Consider the following 13,085-nt stretch of genomic DNA (forward strand, 5'->3'; position numbering starts at 1 on the left):
AAACCGTCGAGCAGACATGCTCTAAACATTTAATTTGTCGCTAGGAAAACACACATCCTTCAGACAACGTTTATTTATCAAACTAACCGAAACCGCACTAGATCAAAAAATTAAAACAAAAAATATTTCTAAAAATGAAAAGAAGGGGCAGCAAACTGCATACCGCATCACCGCCCGCCACCAAGCGCTGGCAGCGCTCCCCGGCAGCGCACTGACTGCAGCTACGGCCGGGCGGCAGCCCTCCGCCGCCGGCACGTCTCCGCCCGCGGACTGCCGGCGCGGAGGACGCGCGGCCACCGCCCGCCCCTCCCTGCCCTACCCGCCCTCCGCGGCCGCGCACCGCGAGGGGATGGGGCGGCCACTCACTTTGTAGAAGATCATCTTGAGGGTGCCGTAGAAGCCCATGGTGTCGGCGCGCTTCCCCTTGCGCGGCAGCGGCAGCACCCCGCGGGCCCGGCGGCCGGGCAGGCGCTGGCAGTACAGCCCCTTCTCCGGCAGGTAGGTCACCGCCTCCCGCGCCGACATGCTCGGGCACGGCGGGCGGCAGCGGCGGCGCTGCTGGCCTGGCCCGGCCTGGCCCGGCCCGGCCCGGCCCTGCCTGCGCGGCTCCCCCTGCCCGCCCTGCCCGCCGCCGGCCTCCGCCCGCCCCCCGCACCCGCCCCGTCCCTCCCTTCCCGCCCCTCCCTCCCCGCCCGCCTCCGCAGCGGCGGCGCGGCACTGCGGGATGCGCGGCGGGGAGGGACCCGTGGGCCCCGCCGGCGGGAAACCGCCCTCTCCTCGCGCAGAGGGGGAAAAAATAATAAATAAATAAATAAATAAATAAATAAATAAATAAATAAATAAATAAATAAATAAATAAATAAATAAATAAAACAAAAAAATAAAAAAAACCAGAAAACCACAAAACCAACAAAACAAACAAACAAACAAAAAATACGCACCACCACAAAAAAAAAAACCCAGCGCTGTGTGGGCTGCGTGGGTTTGGGGCTATTTCCCCCTTTCACCTTTCTCCCTCCCTCCCTCCCTCCCTCCCACTTCTCCCGCACCGCCTCCGAGGAAGGAGCTGCCACCAAACCCTCGCTCTGTTCTCTTAGTGCCACTCTCCACGGTTTTCCAAGCGGGTGCAAAACAAGCTCATTTTCACTAACTGTAATTATACCACGGCCCTCGGCGGGCCTGGCTGGACTCGTCCATGATTGTATTCCGTGGACAGACCCAAATTTGTCCTTTAAAAGTGCGCGTAATTTTAGAATAATTTGAAATGCACTACAGTTTTGCCAGGGAAAAAAATGCTGAAATACCCTCTATTGGCTAGACAATAGAATAAACAGTTTTTGAAGATTTAAGAGTTGAAAGACCCGAATCCAGAAATTATTTAATATACTAGAAATTATTTAAAATACTAATCCAGAGCAGAGCGGCGGCGGAGCTCTCAGAGGCCGAAGCGGGGTTTCCCCAGCAGGGAGGCGGACTGCCTTCTCCGCGCACCTGGAACAGCCTGGACGCACACACACCCCTCTTCCGTACAAGGCAGCTCTTGGGCGGCACCAAGCCATCTTAGCTCGGCCTTCAAATCCTACGCAGGATTCTCACTTGGATTTCAGTGAAAGCCCAAGGAAAGCACTTGGTGATTATTTAATAAAGAACGCTCCTTTTTTGGTCATTGTTCACATAAAAAATTCTGTCCAGTTCACCTGTATGGCTCGATTCAAGGGCACAGAAATTCGTGCCCCAGACATATGTCTGGGCTCTCAGACAGATAACGTGGAACCGGCACAGAAGTTGAGTAGCTTGATTTTTTTTCGTTTCTATACAGATAACTCAAGAGACTTAAGCTTCCGAATTTTTTTTATTATTATTTTTTATATTTTCCCCTCCTGTAAAGTTTTCTGCCTAAGTTCAGAACAGAGCACACCCTGAACATGATCTGAAGCTGCAACATTCCCTATAATTTTTGCCATGTGCAGTGGAAACTGAAGATGCTCAGCAGCCCTCCAAACCAATGCACTCAAGCAGAAGGAACCATGTAGTCCATTCCTACTGACCTGAGGGGAAACCATCTTCTTTATCATCCAAAGCAGTACAAAAAAGGTTTTACCTTTATAGAACACACATCTAAAGGAATGGAACTGTAAAATCCATTAGTTTCCTCATTAGTACTTTGAAAAATCTCATATGTACATAAGCAGCAATAGATAAGTGTGGCAGATGTTAGCACACCCAGATAAGGTGAAATCACTACCCCCACAGCACAGAGATTCTGCCTCTCTATGGTTTTATATATCTCCCATCCAGCATTGGGTCCTCACAGTGCTTTACATCTCCCAGTGAAAATGGTTCTGCCCATCAAATCTTGGCATTTATGCCATTATCCACTAAACTGCAGCGCTGTATATTTTATGAGAACAAAATGGTCTGGAGTTGACTTCATACCTCAGATATGAACAGAGCTGTACATATCCCAGGAGACTGTCACTGCTTTCCTTTGCTAGCACATCATATGCAAAGGGGAAGGGAAAAAACGCACAGCTGCATATACGCATTAAATAATCACAGGAAGCAAATTAATAGTCAAATCATCAGAGTAAGAAAGAATTTGAACATTATCACTGTGAGAACTTAGAAGTACTTTATCTATGTGCCTGCTTAATGCCTTGTGATGCTTGCAGCTATCTCTGCCCCTTCTCCCATCAGTGAATGTACTCAATACAGAGGGGGGCTACTCTTGCTCCAGCGTAGAAGCAGGAGTGGGCGAGAAATCCCCAGGAATTAGCCTCTCCTCCAGCCCAAAGGCAAATGTAATCTGACAGCATGGATAGATTTATCTTTTGAAAAAAATGTGCTTCAGAATTAAGCAGTCAATGAGTTAAATAATAATTAGAAATTACTATTTTCCTCCCTTTTGAAGTACTACTATTGCAGATTACTTCTCTTTTGATCATGACTGGCAGATACTCTCTCATGGTAAAAAACCCCACTGATTTAACTACTAATCACTTTGCCACAGTCAGGGCCCATGTAATAACCCCAATAATCATTTGCTAATGGTAGAAAATTTGATACGTCAGGTATTTGTTCTGCATAAAAGATTTGGGTTTTTTCCTGATTTTAGATACAGATATCACAGATAGACATTACATTTAACAATTATCATCTCTCATCTAGCAATCTGCCTTTCTCAGAGGAAAAAAAGTGCATATGGTCATGGCTCTGGATCTCACCTTTTTAGTGTTTTTCTCTTTGATTTTCCACAAATAAAGAAACATTCTCTCTATCTCAAACTAAGTTTGATTGTCTCAGGGTAATTGCAACATTACTCTAGTTGGATGTCTGTTCTTCCCCAAAATGCCTAATCACAGCCTAGGCCCTCCCTAGCTATTAGAGAAGAACATGCTCCACCAAAGGCTGAGGGCACCTACTGTTAGAATCCCACTCCTAAATTCCTGTCTAGAAAGGACTCTCTCCCTTGACTTTGAGAACCACCCTGTCCTCAGAAAAAAATCATGTAATGAATGCACTACACTCTCCCTTGTAGGAATTAATTAAGGTTGCAGAACTGCCTAACCTGGTAACACTGAGGTCACACAGCTTCACTCCACATCTGCTGGGAATATACAAAGGTGGAGGAATAAGACCCCAACTCTGCAGGTACTTTTGAGAGCCTGACAGCAAGTAGCAAAGATGATGCATTCACTTACATGTCTACCAACATTTGAAATAATATTTACTACAGTAAACTTAATGCCCCATGAATATTTAATGGCATAAAGTAAACATTCATCACAAGTTAAGATACACTGAGGAAGACTGCAGTTTAAAGCAATGTTAAAAGAAAAATCAAAAGTTACCATGTTTCTTTCCCTATTTGGTATATATTTAATTTCAAAGGTTCAAGGTCTTACTTTGTTTAAGGTGACAATAATTTTTCAAGTTCTTAAACTCAAAAACAACATGCAATTCATGACATTTAGAAAAATATATATACCAAAATTACAGAGTTTTCAGTGGACACAAGTCCAATCTTATTTCCCATCAGTACTGCCAACTCTTAATTAAAAAAAACTTCACAGCATCCAATTCTTTTCCTGTTGGCAACACTTCTAGCACCTTTACCAATTTGTCATGTGGCATGCTGTAATTAAGACCATCTATTACTTCTAATGAAAGGCTAGAATGAATTAAAGAAATCACCTGCAGAGCTACATAATCCCCAGAAGAACAGAGATTACAGTGCAACAGACCAAAGAAACAACTTTTTGGGGGTTTGTTGTTGGTTTTTTTTTAGTTGAAGAAACATTTTTGAGTGGAGAGACCACAGGATGGTCTGGGTGTATTAATGGCCAGTCAGCATTTTGAAAAAACACTGGTTCTTAAACCAGGGAATGCAAAAACCGTAACTGGTATTTCACATATACACATATGTGTGTCAGGAGAATAATGTGTGCAGGAGGAACTGTGTAGAAATATGGTTTGGTGTCTCCATTAATATTGGTAAATGCAGCATTCAAGACAGTGCCAGAACAGATTCAGTGTATTCTGCATATTTAGCAGATGCTTAGCAGACTGACTACTTTAGAAACATTTCAGAGGGATTTTTGCGTGTTTTCTATAAGATTGCAGGGCTTTTTCTATCCAGGAAATCAAACATCCTACTCGGGGAGGGGCCAAATCCTTAGCTGTGCAAGATTTACCCTGGACACAGTGAAGATGACCTGAGAAGAACAGTAATGCTTAGTTGTTTTTCCCTTTCTCAAATTTGGATCCACTTAGGCTTTAAACACACCCCTTCGGCCTGGTAATCTAGTTTGGGCCAAATGCTCCCATTCAGGCAAGAATCTGGCACCACAGAGAGATACTTCCACCATCTGCTTTAGACATTTAACTACAGCTTAGCTTACACCTACATTTAAAAGCGTAGTTCCCACTCACTCAGTGAGAATGGCACATGCTAGAGTCCAGCATGTGTAAGGTCTCAGAAAAGGAGAAAAATATTCCACACAATAGCATGTGTTTAACATGTTTTAAAGCAATTCAGGGTGGACCTTTCCACTACAAAAAGGCACTGCTTTTATGGTCAGATCTTTTTCTTTCTAAACTATTACAAAATTTAAAAAGTGATCCAGAGAAATCATAGAAATCCTGTGTACTCAGTTTCTCCCAGTTCAGTTTGGCCTAGGCAGCAGCCTTACAGGCTACAGATTTGAGATTTATTAGTGTGTATAGTAGTTGCTGAGTTGGAAGTATTTTATGGGTAAATTCCAGATCTGTGGGCAGGGTGAGATGAAGATTTAGCACACTCACTAGTTAAGGAAAATGGGTATTTGGCTAAGGAAGTTCAAGGACACAGAGTAGGGTATACCTGTCACACAGGTGTAACTGTGTAGAATATACCATTAGTATTCATGCCACAAAACAGACCTGAAGAAATGAATTTAGGTGCACCAGTTGGTGACCAACAGCTGCTACATTACAGCTATGAGGGAAGAACTAAAGCAACTTGGCTCCTGTTCAGATAGAGGAATTTCTGATCAATTTGTTTATAATGTGCACAGCAAGCTCAGAAAGGTTCACTTCTGCATGTTTGCCTGAACACAGTTACAGGAAGCAATTTACACTTAATGTTCATGTGCAGTTCAAGTGTAATACAAGCAATTCTGGACCCTGCAATGTGCACTAATCAGCAGCTTAATGACAAATGATGTATTTTTATAATACTGATGAACTTAAGGTTCAGGAGGAAGTACTGAAAGCAGCAGTAACTCTATTATGGGAGGAAGGACACAGAGAGGCATTACACTACGTTGCATGAAGCCTTCCAAAGCTTACTTAAGTGGAGAATATGTATTATGAAGTATGATAGATAATACAAAACTGTTTCACTAACTGTATAGTTTCTTGGCAAAGCATTTTGAAGACTGCTTTCAAAATGAAACGCCCCACACATGATTATCCATGATTTCCATGCAAAGTAAGGTACTGTAGTCAAACAAAATCATAAAAAGACTTTAAGCTTTGTTTCTGTAGAAAAAGAAATGGTATTGGCAGCAACTGAAAAATTATATATTTATTTATAAATCCTGATCCTATTACAATAGTGTGAACTTTGATTAGAAATACCATTTTAAAGGTATATATAGTGGAGATTTCCAATAAACCCTTTTCTTAAAATATTTGCCTTAAATAAAAATAGAGTTCTAAATACATTGTGATAGAATTCAAAAGGTGTGCTAGGTAATGGCTGTAAAAATAGCTTTGAAAAGGATTTAAACATAAAGTGTATATAACAGATTCCCGCAATAGATGCTTTTAATAAACTTCAAATTATGTTTTAAGAGCAGGGAGATTTCACAGACAGGCTTAATGTAATGTGGCATCACTGTGTCTCCAGCAGAGCAGAACTCCCCTCTGAAGGTCATATATCCTGTCGTCTTTGCTGGTTCTCTGTAGCTGGGCACAGAATTTGCAACATATGCTTTGATGATTAGGTTATTTTAAATAGTACAGCCAAAGCTGTCATATGCCCATCAATAAAAGGAAAAGATCCACGTACTCTTCCTTGGTGATAACACCAGCTTAAAGATGTTCCAATCTCACCTGCTCATTCCTGTCCCCAAATGGCTCTTGCCCTTATTTCTGCAGGAACAAACATCTTTAGAAACACCCCGTGAACTAGTTCATTAACAGATGCAGGGTGAAGAGAGATGGGTTTAAGTTTTTACCCTTGGAGTTTTCTTTTTTCTTTCTTTTAGAACTAGTTGCTAGTTTAAATTTCCACCATGCTTTCATAAACAATTGAGCCAGCAGAAGCAAATGAGCAATTCACAGGCAGGGCACAAACTCCTTGAGCCAGCTACACCACTGAGAAAAAGGCACAAGGAACTATGACCCGAGTGTCCCATGCAGAGAGGATAAGCCTATTATTTACACCTAGAGGCATCACTCTCTCAGCTATATCTTCATGTGCATTTAAGCCAAACCAGCCACTGGGAAGAAGGAAAACAACAAACAGTTCCTACACTTGTGGCTACCTTTGGCCATTCATTTCTATCCTTGCATCACTTTCTCAGATGGCACCACAGCCTTCATTGTATGGCTCTGTGGTCAGCTACAGTAGCAGCTGACCTTGGGTCACCTTTTTGCTAGGCTATTTTTCCAGCCAGGTCAGATTCCTCATCTCCCTCGCTGAACAGCCACACACATGTCTGTGCCTGCATACAGCCCATTCTCTCCTTTTTAACCTCCCCAAGCCCCCAGAAGAGCTACCTTACCTTGAACACTTGTCAAACTACAGCCCTAGGTGAAAAGGCAAGGAACTGCAGGGTCTGGGCTTTGTCCTCCCAACCCAGAGGAACTGCATTATACCAGAACAACTTATTTGCATTGAAAAATGTATTTAGTCTGTGATAAATGGAAATGGACATTCAAAGATTTACCATAAAACAAGAACAATGTGAACCACAGGCAGGGGGTATAATGCCAACCTTTTTTAAGTATGTCATGTTGTAACTCCATGAAGCTTGTCTCATCAGAACTCTATATAATTTCGCTGAATAAAACCAACAAAACCAGAACATTTTTCTTCCCCAAGCCTTTTCCTTCTTGTTAGGGAAAAAGATTAATTAAAACAAAATATCAGTGCAGCTAAGATTCCTGTTGCTTTTAATTCCCTGTGACAGTAACCATGTGCAAGTTTACTACACAGAAATATATCATTTGTTTTAAAACTAGCAATATTAGCATATAATAAACATTTTTTTTCATAGTGCATATTCATAAGGAGCAGAATTAAGGTTGATAATGCAACCTGCACTTTCACCTTCTTCACTGCTTTCTGTGCAACAGGAACATTATGAGTTGCTTTTTTGAGTTTTGTACAGAATTGTGAGATTTTTCATTTTTCAAAGGAAGAAGGTATTACATATGATACATCTTCCAAAACATTCTCTAATGGCAGCAGGTCTTCATAAGAACTGTGTCTCCATTCATTGTGCTCCTATTAAAGTTAACTGTAATCTATTTATTATATCATTAAACTTAATATATTGTAAGCTGAATTCTATTTATAGATGCAGTAATAGCTGTGCTAATCACTCAAGTTCTCATTGAACCAGGCTATGCTTCTGGGTCACAGTCAACAGCAGCAGCTGCTTCAGAGACCAAAGGACATTCCTAAATTTCTGGAAGTGATGACCTTGCCTGTTACACACTGGACAAGCCCGAGTGGCCCTGCAGAACAGTCCCTGCAAGCTGTTGGCGCCCACACTTGTACTGTGGAGAAAGCTGGCACCACACATCCCATCCACTTCTCTCCCTCAGCCCACCCTTCTCCCAGATATCCATACACACCACTGAAGTCAAGGACAGTGGCTGCCACACCACGCTAGCAACCAGAGGCCATCTTGGCACAGGGTAGTCTGTTGCAACAATATGAAGATAGCTGTCACTGCCTGAGATCTTTTTAAAATCATTTTACCTTGTATTCCTCTCATAATAATTTCACAGATTCTGCATGTGGCAATAGTCCATAGAAAACCGTGCACTAGAGACTGTTCTTAGGCACACAAAGCACAAGCCCTTCTTGCTGATCAACAGATGACAAACACAATACAGAAAAAAATAATAGGGATCAGTTACTTTTCTCAATATTTCAAACACAGAGCTGAGTTGTTTTGTTTGTATTGACAAGAATGATTCCAAATTGGAGAAGTGTGCATTTCTGCCTTTGAACACCAATGTTCAAACTGTTTTCACTTGAAAATAAGCAGGTTGGCAAATCACCTTTGTACAGAAAAAGAAATGTGTGTTTGGACTTGGAAGACTTACCAAAAAAATGTTTGTCCTTTGCACTGAATACAAATGAAGTACTGGTATCTACTGCTGTTTTCTGTTAAGTTTTCCTTTTATTTTTTCAGAGATAACTTAATTTTAATTGCAAAGAGAAGTGCTTGTTTATCTGGCATAACCTATACAAATTTATTTACAAAATAGTTTCTGCTGTCATTTGTGGTACATGAGAATGAGAAGGGGTTAGTTGTGAGTCTTTAGGCTACAGACAGAAAAATTCCTGGAATTACAGATTAAACAAGAAGGATTTAGGAAGAATGTAAAGAAAAAAAACTATAAAAAATGTCTAATCTCTTTTCCTACCTGTTTTACCTAAAGGGGGTGTAAAAGTTACAAAACCAAGCATTCAATAGAATTTGAAATTACAGGAATAAGATGCTTTTACATCAAAAAAGCCACTTAACAAGACAGTCTGTGCATGATACATACTAAATAAGAGAGATTCTGTGGAAGCACACAAACAGTATCTGAGCTTGTGCTTTATTATACATTTGTTACATTTTCATTACATTATTACATATATTATTAGGCATGCCATCCTGGCATCCATTTTATAGCATCAAGGGAATTAACTCCATCATGTACAGTATGCCAGTCACGTGGAACACAGCCTGAGCTCCCACATGCATCCCACCACTGTGGGTAACCAGGAGTGAGGAACACAGCAGGATGCCACCTTTGGTGCAAAAGCTCTAAAGGAAGATGAAATGTGATGTGCCAGGGCAGTTTGCTGGTAATGGAAGTGTAGGATCCTTGAGTCTCAGCTTTGGAGAGGTGATTGCTCTGTAAACATGTATGAATTTCCTAGGCTCTCTTCATCTTTTCCTCATTGTTTCTCTGCAAGCACCATCCCCAAGTGCCACCACCTCCATCTCTTGCCCTGTGCTTCCTGTATCAATCTTCTGGCCCAGTATTTCCCCAGTAGTTTCCTCCCTCCTGCCTTCTCCACAGCATCACAGTCTAATAAGACTTACTGTCCCACCTTATAACTTCTTTCTTTTCTCATCCTCAACTGTGTTTTCTCCCTCCCTGGAATTCAGAGGAAGCATTTTTCCATACAATGTTCAAGAATCTACAAGGCAGGGGACATCTGGACTGCAGGACAAAGAATCATCTAGAGGCCTGGGTTAGAAGGGACCTTCAAGATCATTTAGCTGCACAAAGCACTGTAGGTGGGGTCTTAACAGAGTAGAGTAGAGAGGCAGAATCCTCTCCCTCACCCTGCTGCCCACAGGGCTTTAGATGCAGTCCAGGACACAATTGGCCTTCTGGGCTGCAAGCACATTGCTGGCTTACATCCAGCTTTCTGTCCATACCCATGTCCTTCTCTGTAGGGCTGCTCTCAACGGGATCTCCCAGTCCATACTCACATCTGGATTGCCTTAACTCAGGTGCAGCACCTTGCACTTGGACTCACAGCCTCCAGAGGTTTTCATGGGCCCACTTCCTAACCTTGTCCATGTCCCTCTGGATGGTATCCCATCCTTCTGTTGTGTCAACTGAGTTGCCAGCTCTGGTCAGCTCCTCTGTACCTAAGGTCAGTTTCCTTGGGGATCTAACACACTAATTCTTTAAAGGACTTAAAAGTTCACTTTTCTGGAGCTCACAGTCCTGACTTTGCTCTTTGTCAGGCCCACGTTCCTCAAGATCAGAAACTCAACCAGGGCATGGTCACTACAGCCTAGGCTGCCTCCAATCTTAACCTGTCTAATGAGCTCCTCTGCATCGGTAAGCACCAGGTCCAGTAATGCTTCTCCTTTGCTTTGTCTAATATCTGCACCAGCAAGTTATCTAGAGGATATTTGGTGTTTTCTCTGCCATTCTTGTCCACATCTGCAGAGCAGCTGGAAGCAGCCACTACAGGGAAGATGCAGTTCTGCCTGCATTGCCTTTGGCTACAAAATGCTCGGTGCATCCCAGGTCAGTCTGATCAGCACTGAGACCTGGTAGGACACAAACTCCTTGCAGCCCAGAATATCTCTGGTACATGGAAATGGTCATTTACCAGTGCCCTAGAATTAAGTGGCAGTGGTGGTTATAAAATTGCACATTCTACCTGCTTGATCCAGCTTCCTTTTCTCACCCAACCCATGCCTATGCTTTATGGTAGAGCACAGAGAAGGGAATTTACATTTTATCAGGAGCTCTCATGATTTACTGCAATGACAACTCTCCCCTCTCCAGAGGTGTGGGGGAGCCCTGTGAGTTTGTTTCTCCTGAGTACATTCTTCCTGCAGCAGAGGATGGCTTTGCAGAGCAGAAAGGAATGCCAAGCATCCCAGGGTCACACCAGATGCTTTGAAGGCTTGCTAACCCGCTGTCATTCACCTTATGCTGTGCAATTGCATGTCAAAATGGGCTACAGTCAGAGCACACAGGCCAGCAAACCTGCCCCATCTAAAAACACTCTTCCCCAAACAAGTGCTACCAGTCTAGAAACCACAAGCAGCTTGCCTACCTCTACAAGAGACACAGTACTGCATAACTTCAGGTAACCAGTCCCTCATCCAGATGGATGGCAGTTGGTAATAATTTATTTTCTTTACACTGAATTTAACTTTACCATCACAACTCTTTGTAACAAATGTTTCACAGAATTCAAGAAGTACAAAATAGGTGACACGTTTCACAGTGTTTCAGAGGTGTTTTCAAACAATGCTACTTGTACAAAACCTAAGAACTATAGCATAAAAGAAGAAAATGACCATACCTGTCCACTGTTATGTCTAAGCTTCTTTTGGGAAAGCATTTTGTTCAATAAAAACTTACACTTCCTTTATAAAGCTATAACATTTCTATTTGAATTTTAAAAAAATACAAGTGAAAACCCTGTTTCTACCCTCTAGGAAAACTGCATGTTGCAACCTTCACATAACCTCAGACATCACATTTTTAACCATTTCTCTAAACACTTCTGTCAACTTGCCAGATCAGTGTAATGGAACTGATGTGCTCCCTAAACCAATCTATTCACTGTGGGTTAAGGAGCAAGACAGTTAACTAAACTCCTTGGTTTTGAAGCTTACAATTTCTTTATTTATGGACGGAATGGAGTAAATTAAAGATTTCAAAGTTTTTTGTTTGCTGTTGTATTCACTTGCAACCACAAAATTAGATGGCACCCACGGTTTTAAACGTATGCGTTTATGGAGACTCACTATTTCACAAATCCAATTATTTAAGGAAATACAGTCCATCTAATGCTACTGATTTACAATTAAGTGCTACAAAGTAAAATGCCAAGGAATAGTCCATGTTACCAATGTGGTTGGTTGTACAGGGAAGTATTTTAAAATTCTTTTAAAATAAGAGGGGGAAAAAAAAGCAGAATATTGCAAACTATTATTGAAATTAGAAAAGAGATTTAAGTTTCTGTAATAAAGCCTGTGCAAATATCCTAGTTCCTATTCCTTTTGTTTTGCTGAAGGCCACTACTAAAGGTTGTTATTAGCTATAACATTGCTTAAGCAATGCCAGAAATGTTCTGAAAAATCTCTAGGGATTTTTTTATCCACTTTCCTTTCATCATCATACCCCATCTCTAATATTCAACCAGTGCCAAACCGGTTTATGTATGCCAATCTTTTTCACAGAAATGGAAAAATATCCTGCTGTATGTCACAGGCCTGCTGATGTGACAGGGAGAGACTGAATGGAAGTGGGAAAGGGAAGCAAAAGGGAGGAGGATAAGAGCACCAGCCTGCAGTCTGGTATCTAGCAGAATTATAATTTTTTTTGATCAGAAAGTTGGCAAAAAATCAAAGTGCAGAGTAGCATTAGTTAGGTCCCTTTTAATTTAACCTTTGAAACAAGCTTCGCATGTCGTGTGGACTCTTCCCTTTAGTCTAATTTCAGACACAGAACAAACTTGTGGGTTGAAAACTGGCCAGACCTGAATAATCCCCATTTTACTACCCACCTTCAACAAAACATGCTACAAGCCACTGACCAGATAATTTGCTGATGAACCTAAATTTCAATTTCTATGCAGTTATTTAAACACAGCCCAGTTGTTAACTGAATTTCCCCACTGGGACAAGATTGTATAATGTACACTTTTGTCCCCTGTAAAATCATAGACAGTGTTTAGGAATATTTGATTAAAAAGAAAATTCTGGGAAGAACTCATTTGCTGCTTGTGTAAATATAGTTCCTCATTAAAATTTGATAACAACAGTCTTAATGGAATACTACAACGTCATTCATGCTTCTGAAGTGATTTAAATTGGCATGAACAC

At 41.6% G+C, this 13,085-nt stretch overlaps 1 protein-coding gene across 4 annotated transcripts in view; it reads right to left on the reverse strand.

The window, feature by feature from the left end:
• The window catches only part of FBXW7 (F-box and WD repeat domain containing 7), a 196,180-nt gene that overhangs the window by 32,062 nt on the left and 151,033 nt on the right, over nucleotides 1–13,085 (reverse strand). The window contains exon 1 of one of the 4 annotated variants that reach the window (XM_056490702.1): nucleotides 367–624. The exons of the other annotated variants lie outside the window; for them this stretch is intronic. Within the exon in view, the coding sequence (XP_056346677.1) occupies nucleotides 367–525 (159 nt within the window). The 5' untranslated portion in view covers nucleotides 526–624. Of the gene's footprint in view, nucleotides 1–366; nucleotides 625–13,085 lie in introns of those variants that run through there. 4 annotated transcript variants of the gene reach the window in all.

Source organism: Oenanthe melanoleuca, chromosome 4 (genome assembly GCF_029582105.1).
Source record: "Oenanthe melanoleuca isolate GR-GAL-2019-014 chromosome 4, OMel1.0, whole genome shotgun sequence".
NCBI classification, from domain to species: Eukaryota; Metazoa; Chordata; class Aves; order Passeriformes; family Muscicapidae; genus Oenanthe; species Oenanthe melanoleuca.